Genomic DNA, 12477 nt, shown 5'->3' on the forward strand with positions numbered 1-12477 from the left:
CTGCAAGTATATTCATGTGTTTCAAACTTAATTCCAATGATCATTTAGAGGACTGTGATTCACATAGTTAAAGGTTTGTGAACAAGACGAAGAAGAAGAATAGTACATATGTGGCTCAAGGCATTTCATATGGTTTGTTCTACTTCTAACGGTTAATGTTGGGTTACTAAGAGTACTTATGCTTAATTTCTTTTTATAAACATCTTTTTTAATTCATCCACGATTCAGTGCTTTTACATATGAAGAAAGCATATAGTAAACGTTTACTCGTATGTTCCATTAGGGTTCTTACTGGGTCAGTAGTTAATTAAATTAATAGTGCGACAACTATTATTTTATCAACTAGTGATAACGTTGTACAATAATAACAATGATGAGATACATCATTATCATTAAAGTTTGAATGTTCTCGATGGTAATGCGTTCTGATGGAACACATTAATAGTACTGTTTTTCATACAGAGGTTAAATGATAAGAAAATATTTTTTAATTAAGCAGCAACCATTAACTTTTTTTTTTCTCTCTCTTTTTAGCAACCATTATCTTCGTTTCCATCAAATTAATATAATTGGATGAGGTCTACAGTATGTGATGATCAATGTGAAAACCTCGAAGAAGAAGAAGAGATACATTACTGGAGTATTCTTTAACAAAGTTAATTATTTAGGCAACGGACACGGACGAGTCAACAACGACTTGGTTTGGCTGCACGCTTTTGTACGGACATCTCTTTGCCACAACTACAAAGACACATATATTAGCAGCGGTTACACCGGCTAGAAACCAGTAGAACCGGTCCAACCGGCTACTGTTCAGGTCCTTCCCGAACCAACTCTTGGCCGAGAAATCATCAGCTAGCGTATCAACCGCTGTGATCAGTAGATTATTAAGAAAGCTAGCTGCTCCCAACACGCTTAGGTAAATCGCTATACCTAAGCTTCTCATGGAATCAGGGACTTGATCGTAGAAGTACTCTTGGAGTCCAACGAGTGTGAACGCGTCCGCAACGCCAATGACTATGAACTGAGGAGCTAGCCATATCACACTCATTGGTTCGTTGTTTTCACTACGGTCCAGTCTTTTTTTCTCAACCAGAGCTGCAATGATCATTGTGGTAAGGGAGAAAAGCATACCGGTCCCGATTCTCTGGAGGATGTTGATGCCTCTTTGGTTCCGCGTGACGCGTCTCAGCAAGGCAACGAGGATTTTATCATAGATGGTGAGTGAAATGATCAATGAGAGAGCAGTGAGGGAGAACATGGAAGCTGGAGGGACTGTGAAACTGTTGTTACCGGCTATGTGTCTGTCCATGATGGCTGCTTGTTTGATGAAGAAAGTATTAGTTTGTGTAGCACAAATACCAAAGACCAATGTAGAGAACCATATGGGAATCACGTTGATGATCAGCTTAGCTTCCTCTACTTTTGTTAATGTTACAAGTCTCCATGGACTCTGTTTCTGAAGATCTAGAGGAGTGTTCTCTTCGATTATTGCTGCCTTGTCAAGAAATCTACAAGAAACAAATAACCACATTGTTATAACGGATCTGAGAAAGACATACAGATGATAAAAAACATGATAAATAAAAATACAAAAAGTTAAGAGAAAAAGACTAGAATAGCACTAAACCAAGTTTTTGTTCCCAAAGTAGCACTCAAGGCTCAAAGTCACAAAAATAGGTTTCATTAAAGAGGTAATGTACACTTATACCCCTAGGGTTAATTAATCCAAACCTTAGGGTTTAGAGTTAAGGGGTGGGGTTTTGGAATTAGGGTTTAAAATTTTATAAATAATAAATAATAAAAATTTTAAAAACAGTTTCAAAAAGTATTTTTAAATTATAAAAATAAAATCTGAAAAAAAAAAATTTGAAATTTTTTTTTTGAAAAAAAAATTATAAAAATTTCGAATCTGAAAACATATAATCTGAAACTATAAAAAAAATTTATTTTTTATTTTTTTATTTTTTTTATTTTTTTATTTTTATTTATTTTAGTTTGTTTATTTAATTTTAAACCAATGGTATTATAGATATTTTACCCTTTAATGAATGTCATTTTTGTGACTTTCTCCTTCTAGTGTTATTTTTGAGACATAAACTTCAAAAGGTGCTATTATTGACAATTGCCCAAAAGTTAACTTGGTTCACTAAATTGGCTACGTCTTTCGAACCGATTTAAAGCATATCAACACACCCCAGAATCAGTTTAGAATGCACAAAAAAATCAGAAATTAACAAACATAGACAGTTTTGAGTTTGTTTCTACTCACTTAAGATGCTTTGTGTGGGCGAGAAGCCGTCCAGTAGTAAACTCTGCCTTGGACACTTCATGAAGCAGAGAAGGATCTGAAGGATAAGGTAGGTTTCTTTTGGCAATGGCCGCGACTAGCACCTGTAACATAGGGGTCAAAGGGCTACCAGAAGGTGTCCGGTAACGATAAAATGGTTTTCCAATGAGGAAGATGAGAAGTGAAATAGCCATGATTGTAGTGAATATGATGCCGGCAACGCCCCAACCAACCCGGTCTTCGATATAGACAAGGAAAGTCACAGAGGTTAGGATACCAGCACATAGGCAAACGTTCCACCAGTTAAAATAAGACATCCTCATCTTTCTTTCTTCAACATGATCATCGTCGAACTGGTCAGCACCAAAGCTCTCAAGGCATGGCTTATGACCTCCAGTCCCTATGGAGATCAAGTATATGGCAATGAAGAAGGCTATTTCGTGTGCTTTCCTAGGCTCAACGCACACTTCTTCATGACAAGGTTTCAAGCCCGGTATGAACCAGGACATTGTTAAAAGGACCAAACCCTGTTGAAGCAAGAGAAAATGATTAACGTTGTTTTTGGGTTTTTTTTTTATGAACCATTTATAAATCAAGGTAACACTAGGTAAGAGAGAATAGATGAGGTCTTGACCGTCATCAATGTTTTGGAATATTTTGAGTTAAGGTTGAATTAAGGTAACGGTATATTACCATAAGGTAAATGGTAGTTGCGACCAAGACAGTGGTGTAACGGCCAAGATAAGCATCTGCTACAAAGCCTCCAAGAAGAGGCATCAAAGTAGTGACACCTGACCAGTAGTTCACATTTTTTACAGCCGTCTTGAGATCTTGGTGGATAATTGTTGTTAAGTAGACCACTAAGTTTGTAGCTAAACCAAAGTAACTCAGTCTCTCGCTGAACTCGATTGCTGCGCAAACAAGATGGAACAAAAGACTTATAATTTTGGTTTACGCATATGCTTTTCTCAGTGTTACAAATATGTGGTATAAAGTGTATATGTATAAAAATCTCTGTGAAAGTTTTGTTACCGATGATGAAGAGAGCAGCTTTCCAAGCACCAGTTCGAGCCCGAAGAGGAACATGTCCTCTGCTGTCGAGAGAAGAATCAAGAACCCAATTATGTTGATCATTGTACGAATCTTGAAGTTCTGACCCATTATTATTATGCTTCATCTGTTCAAAGTTAACAACACAATAAAGAGTTGATTCTTGAGGAGTGTGTGTGTGTGTGAGAGAGAGAGAGAGAGAGAGAGAGAGAGAGAGAGAGAGAGAGAGAGAGAGAGAGAGAGAGAGAGAGAGAGAGAGAGAGAGAGAGAGAGAGAACTGTGAAGTGATTTGTTTAAGTAGAAGCAAAGTTGGTCCTCTATATATAAGCTTAAGCTCCATGTTTGACTAACTATCATCGACAGTGTTTTATAGATTCTCTGCCCACATTGTCTTATTTTCAGCCACAAATAGTTTTCCATTTTCTATTTTGTTTTACATGAACGTGGAGGAAGATACGTAAAGGCAAGGTCGTATTCATTCAGATGAACTTGCAATAACTCACAAGTGTACGAGAGAATAATAAGAGGAATGTAAAACATAAGAAAGCTCTCAAATGGATTGCTTGTTCAACAACTTGGTCTATTAAAACTTATCTTAACTTCGTATTTTCATCAAATCTAAACATAAAGTGAAACTCCCAAGTTTAAAATATAATCATAAACTTGTTCTTGGACAAATTAAAACTAATTCTCCTTTTTAATATTTCTTTTTTTTGAACTGATCCTTTTTAATATTTCTTATTTTAGAACTCCGAAGATATTCTTACTCTTTTCACAATCATATCTCCAAAGCCAATCAATATATACTACCATCTTCTTTAAACACTAGACTCTAAACCCACTATGATCGTAGATGCTTTTTTGATCAAAGATCATAGATGCTTTACTTCGATAAAAACAAGCAAAGACGAATACTTAGTCCAATAAGTTTAATGCTTCCTTTATTCACTTGTATGGAATTAATAGATCTCATTCTCTTAGGAAGCTTTTCATTTACTTTACTACTCATCGTATGATCATATTCATACCTAACATCCAACAGTCACAAAACATTAAACGGCAACACATCACTAGATTTCTCTCTATTATAGCTTATGAACCCCTACCTTAACCATAGTTTACATGATCATTTTACTTCACTACACCCCTGAAAATAAAAAGAATATTAGCTAATCATCAATCATATAAAAAAGCTTTACGCTTTGTACTATGCTTAATGCTATAAACACCAGTTACTGTACATGTTGCATGACAATCGTTCTCTATCACACATTGATTTGAATGGCCTTTCCAGAAAAGATAATTCTAAGGTCATGAGACCAATGCAAGATTAGCCTATGATCAGGCATGAAGAAGTTGTCACCGTTCAATGGATTTGCAATAGCTAATCAAAATCCCCACATATCTTCCAAATCTTGTTAATTTTAGACGCTCCAATAGGATTCATTTGTTTCATACTAAACAATCAACTTTTATTATCATGAGTCAACTCATATCTTGTATTGAATGGGGTTTTGTGGCTATAGCTGAGGAAAGTAGATAAACCTTTCCTCGTAGTGCTGTAAGCACTATTGACTGAATCATGTAAAAGCAATACCAACAGTAAAAAAGTAGTGAAAAGATAGAGCGAATCTTTTAGCTAGACTTAGCGCAGTTTAGCGTGTAAATGGTCGGCATCTCCCAAAGAATGGTCTATTTTTCATGTGTATTTTACACCACCTTAGCAAGAAAACGTGTGTTGCCTAGAGAAGTAGGGCCACCACTTCAGTGACAGTGAGGTTACTACTTTAACATGGTTCTCAATGGTAACAAATACTTTCAAAGATTTGATGGAAAATACTAACCTCCACTATGTATTCTCCTATTTCATGAGCGTTGCTCCTCATTGTAATACTAATAGTCTCTCATTGTTATGCACTGCTATAAACAGTAGAAGTGGGTCACATGCCAACACAAATGGCTGTAAGTGATAAGAAGCACCATGCATATATAAGGTTGATGAGTCGGAAGACGTTACCGTCAATATCTAAAGATGATAAAATTGAACCTTTGTAAAAAAGGTAACCAATCAGAGCAAAATACTAAAGGAATAGTAACAATTGCTTATATTCACATTGACTCCAATTTTCTAACATTGGTAATGCACCACACAATAGTGGCGACAAGGTGAATTGAGGATCATGCCATCATCATATAGGTTTCATCCAATTATTAAATGTGACCCATGCTAAGCGAGAATATCGAAAAAGAGCTTCAGTATCATGTGAGCAAAACAAGATAGTGCTTTATGGTCATAGCCAGTAATGTCTTCTAGCAAGCTACCACAATAAAACTCACTACGCAAAGAACAATGGTTGAAAAATACATAAATTTTCGTTGTAGTATAGACTTTTATGCATTAGTTATGATCTATCCAGGTCCTTGCAAAGACCTCTCTCCAGTGTCCATGCGAGGAAAAATGTAGGCGACCAAAACATCATGATGCTTCAAACTTACATTGCAAACAAATTTTCATTCACACTATAACCTCTCTTGTTACATAAGAAAATAATTAAGCTATTTTTTAGTCAAATATAAATATTATCTTTTAACAACAAATAACACAGGAGACAATTTATTCACTTCTTTACCATGCGAAACAAAGTATTAGAAAAGAGTCGGTAGCAGACAGTTGAAAGGCACTAGACTTGTTGATGAAAAGAGGTCAAATAAGATGGCAGGAAACGAATCACACCTCAAAGATAGATACATTCACTGATGTGGATGATATACTTTATTATAGAATAGTGATATATCATATTACTTAAAAGAGCTTTGTTTTGTCCTCTGCATCACTTCTAGTTTACTGCAGAACCATGTGTTGACATTTTTCAGTATGATAACTTCACAATCTCAGTGGCTCAAATGTCTTTTGATAACTATATCCTTTCATATCAGCACTAACAAATTTTGTAAACTTAACATACCCATACTATAGATAATACAACGGTTGTGATTTCGATCAATGATATTTGAATTGAACTCTTAACACAAAAATAATAGATAATTATATTGAATACTGATCAGAGCCAGTTTTGGACAAAGCAACACGAAGCATTCTTTTGATCTCTAAAATTTAGTTGATAAGTAAAGATTATGCGACTCCCAAATTGATTAAGAAAAACATTTGTATTAATCATATGACATTTAATAAGAACCGGTCCTGGTCCTGATAAAGACTAACATTCTACATAGCTACAAAATCATATTGTTTTGCAGACACAACATGAGAGAAAGCACAATACTAAAACTGAAGGTTCTGTTTGCAACTCAATCTCTGATTAAGCTGTTACATGTTTTACATACACGTTTATGTTCAGACAGACATCATCGCTAATTATAAAAAGACAGCAACAAAGAAACACTAGTTAGAACTAAGATCCAACTTCGTATCTCCCATCGTTCTGCAAAGTCATATCGTATACCTGAGATGATCTTCTTCCGTTTCTTGATTTTCCGCCATTAACAACACGATTCTCCATCCTCTTACCTTCTTCTTCCTTTCTCGCTACACCATTGATCAAGACATTCTTCCTCACCCTCCGACCACTGACTCCTTCGTGTTTCCGCGAACCCTCTTCTCCGTCCGACTCACCGGAGCTCGGTAAACTCCGGTACGGTTTCACACTGTGAACAGCACCTTTAGGGAAGAACCTAGCGGAAGGCAAATCATCAACGGCGTCAAACAGCTGCGGGCCATCCCTCTCGGTCCAGAGATCAAACCCGCCCGGTTTCTGAAACCGGTCCGCTAAAACCTTAACCTGCTCGTCGGCGCAAACCGAGAAGAGATTCGGCGGTTTCTGAACCGGTTCCCACGGTCGCTCAAGCTCAGCCACCGCCGCTTTTAGCTCGGCGCGTTTACGCATCTCGTAGATCTGGCGTTCACGGGATAGCCGCGCTTTGAGGAGCTGTTTCTGCTTCTTCGCTTGCATCCTCTTCCACTGCCACTTTGAGACGCCGCCGGGAAAGGTTCTTGGACCGCCGCCCATACGGATGACGGTTGATTTACGCGGTTGCGGAGAAGGGTTGAGAGATAGGAGAGAGAGTTTTGAGTGGAGAGAGTTCGAGATTGAGGAGGAGAAGGAGATAGGTTTGTAGCCGGAGAGGTGGAATCCGATCATAGCAGCCATTGAAGTGAATTGGTGGTATCCACACCAGACCACTAAAATGGTGTTTTTGGAAAAGATAAAATAGTTTTCTAAAAAAAATCGACGGTTTAAATGGGCCTGTACTAGACAATTGATTTGGATTGGGTTTAGGCCCAAATACGCTAGATATTCTGTTTTTCTTACCCGTCGGTCCAGCCCATATTCCGAAACGCCCGGTCACGAAAAACGACGAGCATTACCCAAAACCGCGGCGCCGAAAACGCAGCCGTTGAACAAAACAATGGCTAACTCCAATAAAAAATTTGGTGCAGTAGCATGACGATCTGTTCAGCGTCTACGTTTGCGTTTGCATTGTGGCTGTGTTCCATGCAAACGCAAACATCTTTCATGGGAGGTCGTTGTCAACTTGTCATAGATAGAAATAGGGTCTCCCTAGTCGACTTCCATCTGAAAGTGTTTCTTCTTTAGGGGAAAGATTGGGTTATCATATGCTGTGTTTATATTATGAAGAAAATCAAGACTTGCTAGTCGAATTTTCCACAATCTACAATGTGTCCATTAGCAAAGTATTTTTATTTTTTTTTCTGAAAAAAACATTAGCAAAGTATTTGGCCGTATAATTGTAATCAAAATTCGTTTTTAGATTACATTATTAAATATAAACATGTATCCGCAGATACATATATATCTTAAGCTATGTAGCTTTACTATGTAAAGCATTAATTTTTATACGTAAAGTATATTTTCTCTCTATTAGTAGTTTATCTTATGTCTATATATGTATAACTAATATTGAGGATATACCGACAAGTACTCACTAAGCATGTGAGGATAAAGCCCGTACCCGCATTTGACAGACATGCTTCGCTGCTTTACCCCCTCTACCCACATGCTCCTCCAAATCATATCCCACCACGTCTACTGTTAATCGCTGAAGTAATATTTAAGCCTTGTAATAAGTTTTTCTTTTGTAGTAGTAGTAGTAGTCAGGGGCGGACCCAGGTGAGAAGGGGGTGTGGCACAGGCCCCACACTCATTTTTATTTTTTTCTTTAGTAACTAATTTAAATTTATTAACACATCCTTAACTTATATATAAATTACACTGTGTGCCACATATTATGTAAAGTTCTCGGTCCGCCCCTGGTAGTAGTATTTGTTAATGAAACTTTTATACTATTAAGTTGCAATTGGCTACTCCTAGCTCTAGTGAACCGACAGCACCTTCGAAATTTTAAATTAAAGCGTCAATAATGGTTGGTGGATTCTTCATCTCGTATTCTCGTGACCATTGACTACTCTTTAGTTTTATAAAATTTTCAATATTCAGCGATAGACTTTGTTTTCTTTCAAGGACACTCTATTGGCCAATATAGCTTTAATCATATACATTCATACTGGATATATAACTAATTTCCTGATGGAATCATCTATAGCTAGATGTTTTTTCTTTGAGAAATCTATAGCTAGATGTTGCTTCCCATTCTTAATAAAAACGGTTTTGAGTACTAACTTGTTGAAAATAGCCTCACGCATGCATGAAAAAAACACATCAAAAGGCTATGATAAGAAATACAGTATCAGTCATTGATCATTGCTAGATGTTTTTACTTTCTAGAATTGCAAGACGAGGGTGAAGACTAACGAATAATAATGGCAACCCCAAAATGTTACGAGTTGGGTTTAACGAATCCTAAAAACAAGTTATGATATTTGGAACACCAAAATTTAATGGGAAGATTGATGGATTGACTTTTATGATTTTTCTTACATGAGTATTTTTCATTTGCTTACATATTAGTTACTCCCTCTGTATTATTTTAAAAAGTGTTTAAAGTTTTTGCACAAATATTAAGAAAATACAAACTTTTATGTAATTAGCTTTGGTTACATAAAATAATATTAAATAAAATTAATTCAACCAATAAAAAAAGATACAATATTTCATAATTGGTTAAAAATTTCAAATTACATCAATTTTTACATAGAATTATGAGAATATCACTTATTTTGAAACAAAATCAAAATCTTTAAACACTAGTTAAACTGATACGCAGGAAGTATATTTTATAGCCAACATGAAAAATAAATCAGAGTTAAATATTTTAACAATAATATACCATCATTTCCATTTCTGTCTAGCAATCAACCTGATAAACTTATAAATAGATACATACTCCTTCTGTTTTTTTAATATAAGTTGTTTTAGAGAAACTTTTTTGTTCCAAATTATATGTCGTTTTCGGTTTTCTATGTAACATTTATTAATAATTAATGTTGTTTGACCAATGATAATATATCTTCTATTTTTCTATTAGTTGAATTGTAGTTAAGTATATAATTAATAATGTTTTTGTTTAGAAAATATAAAAAATTAATGATTTTTTTAATTTATGTGCATAGATGTAAAACGACTTATATTAAAAAAGGGAGGGAATAAATTGGAAACTGCTAAGAGTTAGCTTCAAGTCTTCAACAATCTCTAATTTCTCTGGACATTTTGAATATTATTGTTGTTTTCGTTTTAAATTTAAATATAATTCAACCGTTTCAGCGTGTTGAACTCGCCTTTTTAAATCTAGAGCTTGATTCTTCTTTCTTCTACTTGACAATTGACAAACTTTTGATCTTCTTTACACTTTCTTCTTCGATCTCTCTCTCTCTCTCTGTTACTTTTCTATTTCGTTGCATCTCTCTCTCCTTCTCAGATCTTTGATCGTTGACCCACGAATCCGGGTCCGGCTAAAAACCCGACCTTTCTCCGGCGAGAAGCTCCAAGACTTAAGAATTTTACAAAAACAAAACAAAAAAGATTAAATTTTGAGTTGAGTGTTTGGTTCTGAGGTACGATGTTAACCCAATTTGCTGAGCTCTGAAGTACAATGGAACTGATTCTCACACCAAAACAAGAAGAGTAAGATGACGCTTTACATTCGTCGCGAATCTTCCAAGGTTGGTCTCCTAATTCAGCTTCTGGGTTCTTCAATTTTGTGTCTGATTCCTTCTTTTTCAATAGCTATGGAGGAGATTTTGCTCTGAGATATCAACAGAGTTAGTTCTTCTCGCTGAGAACTGGAAGTACCTTCTCGCTGGTCTTATCTGTCAGGTTCACATATTTATATTCTAAGAGCTTATTTGAGAGAAAGCTTGTGACTTTACACTTTTAACACTTAATGAATTGGCATCTTCTGTTATGTTTGCAGTACATTCATGGTTTAGCTGCTAAAGGAGTACATTATATTCATCGCCCTGGACCCACTCTCCAGGACCTTGGCTTCTTTCTTCTTCCGGTTTGGTCTCACACATCCCACTCAAATCCAATCGGATCTGAATAGATATGTCTTATTTGCTTTTGTTTCCCATTTTGTGTAGGAGCTTGGTCAAGAGAGAAGCTACATTAGTGAAACCGTCTTCACTAGTGTATTTCTTTCTTTCTTCCTGGTGAGAGTCTTGAGTTTTATTCGAGTAGTCATTACATTTTGATATTGAAACTCTTTGACCCTTTTTGTTGCAGTGGACTTTCCATCCATTCATCTTGAAAAGCAAAAAGATATACACCGTCTTGATATGGTGTAGAGTTCTAGCATTCTTAGTTGTAAGTTCCCCTGCATGCCCAGTTGCTTTTCTCTGTCTTGTTAGTTTTAAAGTTTGTTGATGTTTCTGTTTCCAGGCCTGCCAGTTTCTCCGTGTTATAACTTTCTATTCGACTCAGCTTCCTGGCCCAAACTATCACTGCCGCGAGGTAAAGCAACTGAGATGTGAATACACAAGGTCTCATGTGTGTCTAATCAATTAAGCTTATTATGTGCTGTCACTTTTTTTTTGCTACAGGGCTCTAAAGTGGCCAGGTTGCCATGGCCCAAAAGCCCTCTTGAGATTCTCGAGATTAACCGTGAGTCTATCTACATAATTTTTTTCTTTCCCCACACACATACATTGTCTTTGTTTTGCTTATGTTCTCATGTGATCTCATCAGCTCATGGGGTGATGTACGGATGTGGAGACTTGATATTCTCATCGCATATGATATTCACGCTGGTCTTTGTCCTCACTTACCACAAGTACGGCACTAAAAGGTTAAATAAAAACACTTCATCAAACTCTCCTTAAGCAATAATAGTACCTACTTTTGAAAAATGACATTCTCTGGATCACTGTTTTGTCTCAGGTTCATAAAGCTGTTTGGGTGGCTCACTGCTTTCGTGCAGAGCCTCTTGATCATTGCCTCCCGTAAACATTACACTGTCGATGTTGTCGTTGCGTGGTATGAGTTTACCATCACACAACATTTCTAATGGAATACAAAGATATGCTGACTTGTTTGTTTTTTATTCTTTATCCGTTTAGGTATACTGTGAACTTGGTGGTCTTCTGCCTAGACAAGAAGTTACCAGGTTTGATCTCAGACATGAAACTCTTGCTGTCTTGTTTTTGGCAGAGACTCGGTTTCTCATTATCTTCATGTTTCTTTGACTTCAGAACTACCAGACCGGACTACGGTGTTGCTCCCTGTAGTGTCGAAAGACAGAACGAAAGAAGAGAACCACAAGCTGTTGTTGAATGGGAACGGTATTGATCCTGCTGACTGGGTAAGCTTCTTTTTGTTCTCCTTCTCAATCTATGAACCAATCACATAATGTTTCTTTCCTTGGTTCTTTTTAGAGACCGAGAGCGCAAGTGAACGGGAAGATAGATAGCAACGGAGTTCACTTTGATAACTCTTTGAATGGCGCCTGAAACTCAGCACCAGACTTCTGACAAGATCTAATATATGAAAACAGCTAATCAATGGAAGTCATGAAGACGACCTTTGTTGGTGTGTAAGTGAGGGTAAATTTTTGTTTATGGTCATTGTTCCAGAAAAGAAGAACAAACATTCATAGATAGAGATGTATATTCTCCAGTTCCTTGTTTACCAAGTAATCATCTTTTGTATCTTTGTCGGATCACGTTAAGTTTTCTTTTATGTCAATTTTGTTACAAGAAACTG

General features: G+C 36.4%; 3 protein-coding genes and 1 long non-coding RNA gene across 7 annotated transcripts; 2 read left to right on the plus strand and 2 right to left on the minus strand.

The window, feature by feature from the left end:
• Window positions 1–527: 527 nt before the first annotated feature.
• LOC103857744 (protein NRT1/ PTR FAMILY 5.6) lies at window positions 528–3581 on the minus strand. The gene is made up of 4 exons (XM_009134967.3): window positions 3323–3581; window positions 2984–3201; window positions 2273–2817; window positions 528–1511 (listed from the first exon to the last, which is right to left on the minus strand). The coding sequence occupies exons 1-4, from the start codon at window positions 3465–3467 to the stop codon at window positions 665–667; spliced, it is 1755 nt and encodes a 584-aa protein (XP_009133215.1). The 5' UTR covers window positions 3468–3581; the 3' UTR covers window positions 528–664.
• LOC117133002 lies at window positions 1404–2226 on the plus strand. The gene is made up of 2 exons (XR_004456803.1): window positions 1404–1598; window positions 2137–2226. It is a non-coding gene; the product is annotated as an uncharacterized LOC117133002 (long non-coding RNA).
• Window positions 3582–6489: 2908 nt separating the features above from the next.
• LOC103857745 (putative DEAD-box ATP-dependent RNA helicase 33) lies at window positions 6490–7554 on the minus strand. Its single transcript, XM_009134968.3, has one exon. It carries the CDS (start codon window positions 7507–7509, stop codon window positions 6754–6756), a length of 756 nt encoding a protein of 251 aa, XP_009133216.1. The 5' UTR covers window positions 7510–7554; the 3' UTR covers window positions 6490–6753.
• Window positions 7555–9966: 2412 nt separating this feature from the next.
• LOC103857746 (phosphatidylinositol:ceramide inositolphosphotransferase 2) lies at window positions 9967–12474 on the plus strand. 4 transcript variants are annotated; one of them, XR_004456804.1, is made up of 13 exons: window positions 9967–10439; window positions 10504–10593; window positions 10691–10777; window positions 10860–10928; window positions 11002–11082; window positions 11158–11229; window positions 11319–11379; window positions 11464–11563; window positions 11656–11751; window positions 11835–11881; window positions 11967–12056; window positions 12150–12260; window positions 12293–12474. XR_004456804.1 is itself a non-coding variant. In XM_033288801.1 (13 exons), exons 1-12 carry the CDS (start codon window positions 10407–10409, stop codon window positions 12222–12224), a joined length of 921 nt encoding a protein of 306 aa, XP_033144692.1. In that variant the 5' UTR covers window positions 9970–10406; the 3' UTR covers window positions 12225–12260; window positions 12293–12474. The 4 variants fall into 4 exon arrangements, 3 of the variants coding, with proteins under 3 accessions (XP_009133218.2, XP_033144692.1, XP_009133217.2); XM_033288801.1 differs by having other exon boundaries at window positions 9970–10439; window positions 11967–12076; XM_009134970.3 differs by having other exon boundaries at window positions 12150–12470.
• The last annotated feature ends 3 nt before the right edge of the window (window positions 12475–12477 follow it).

This window comes from Brassica rapa, chromosome A03 (assembly GCF_000309985.2).
Source record: "Brassica rapa cultivar Chiifu-401-42 chromosome A03, CAAS_Brap_v3.01, whole genome shotgun sequence".
NCBI classification, from domain to species: domain Eukaryota; kingdom Viridiplantae; phylum Streptophyta; class Magnoliopsida; order Brassicales; family Brassicaceae; genus Brassica; species Brassica rapa.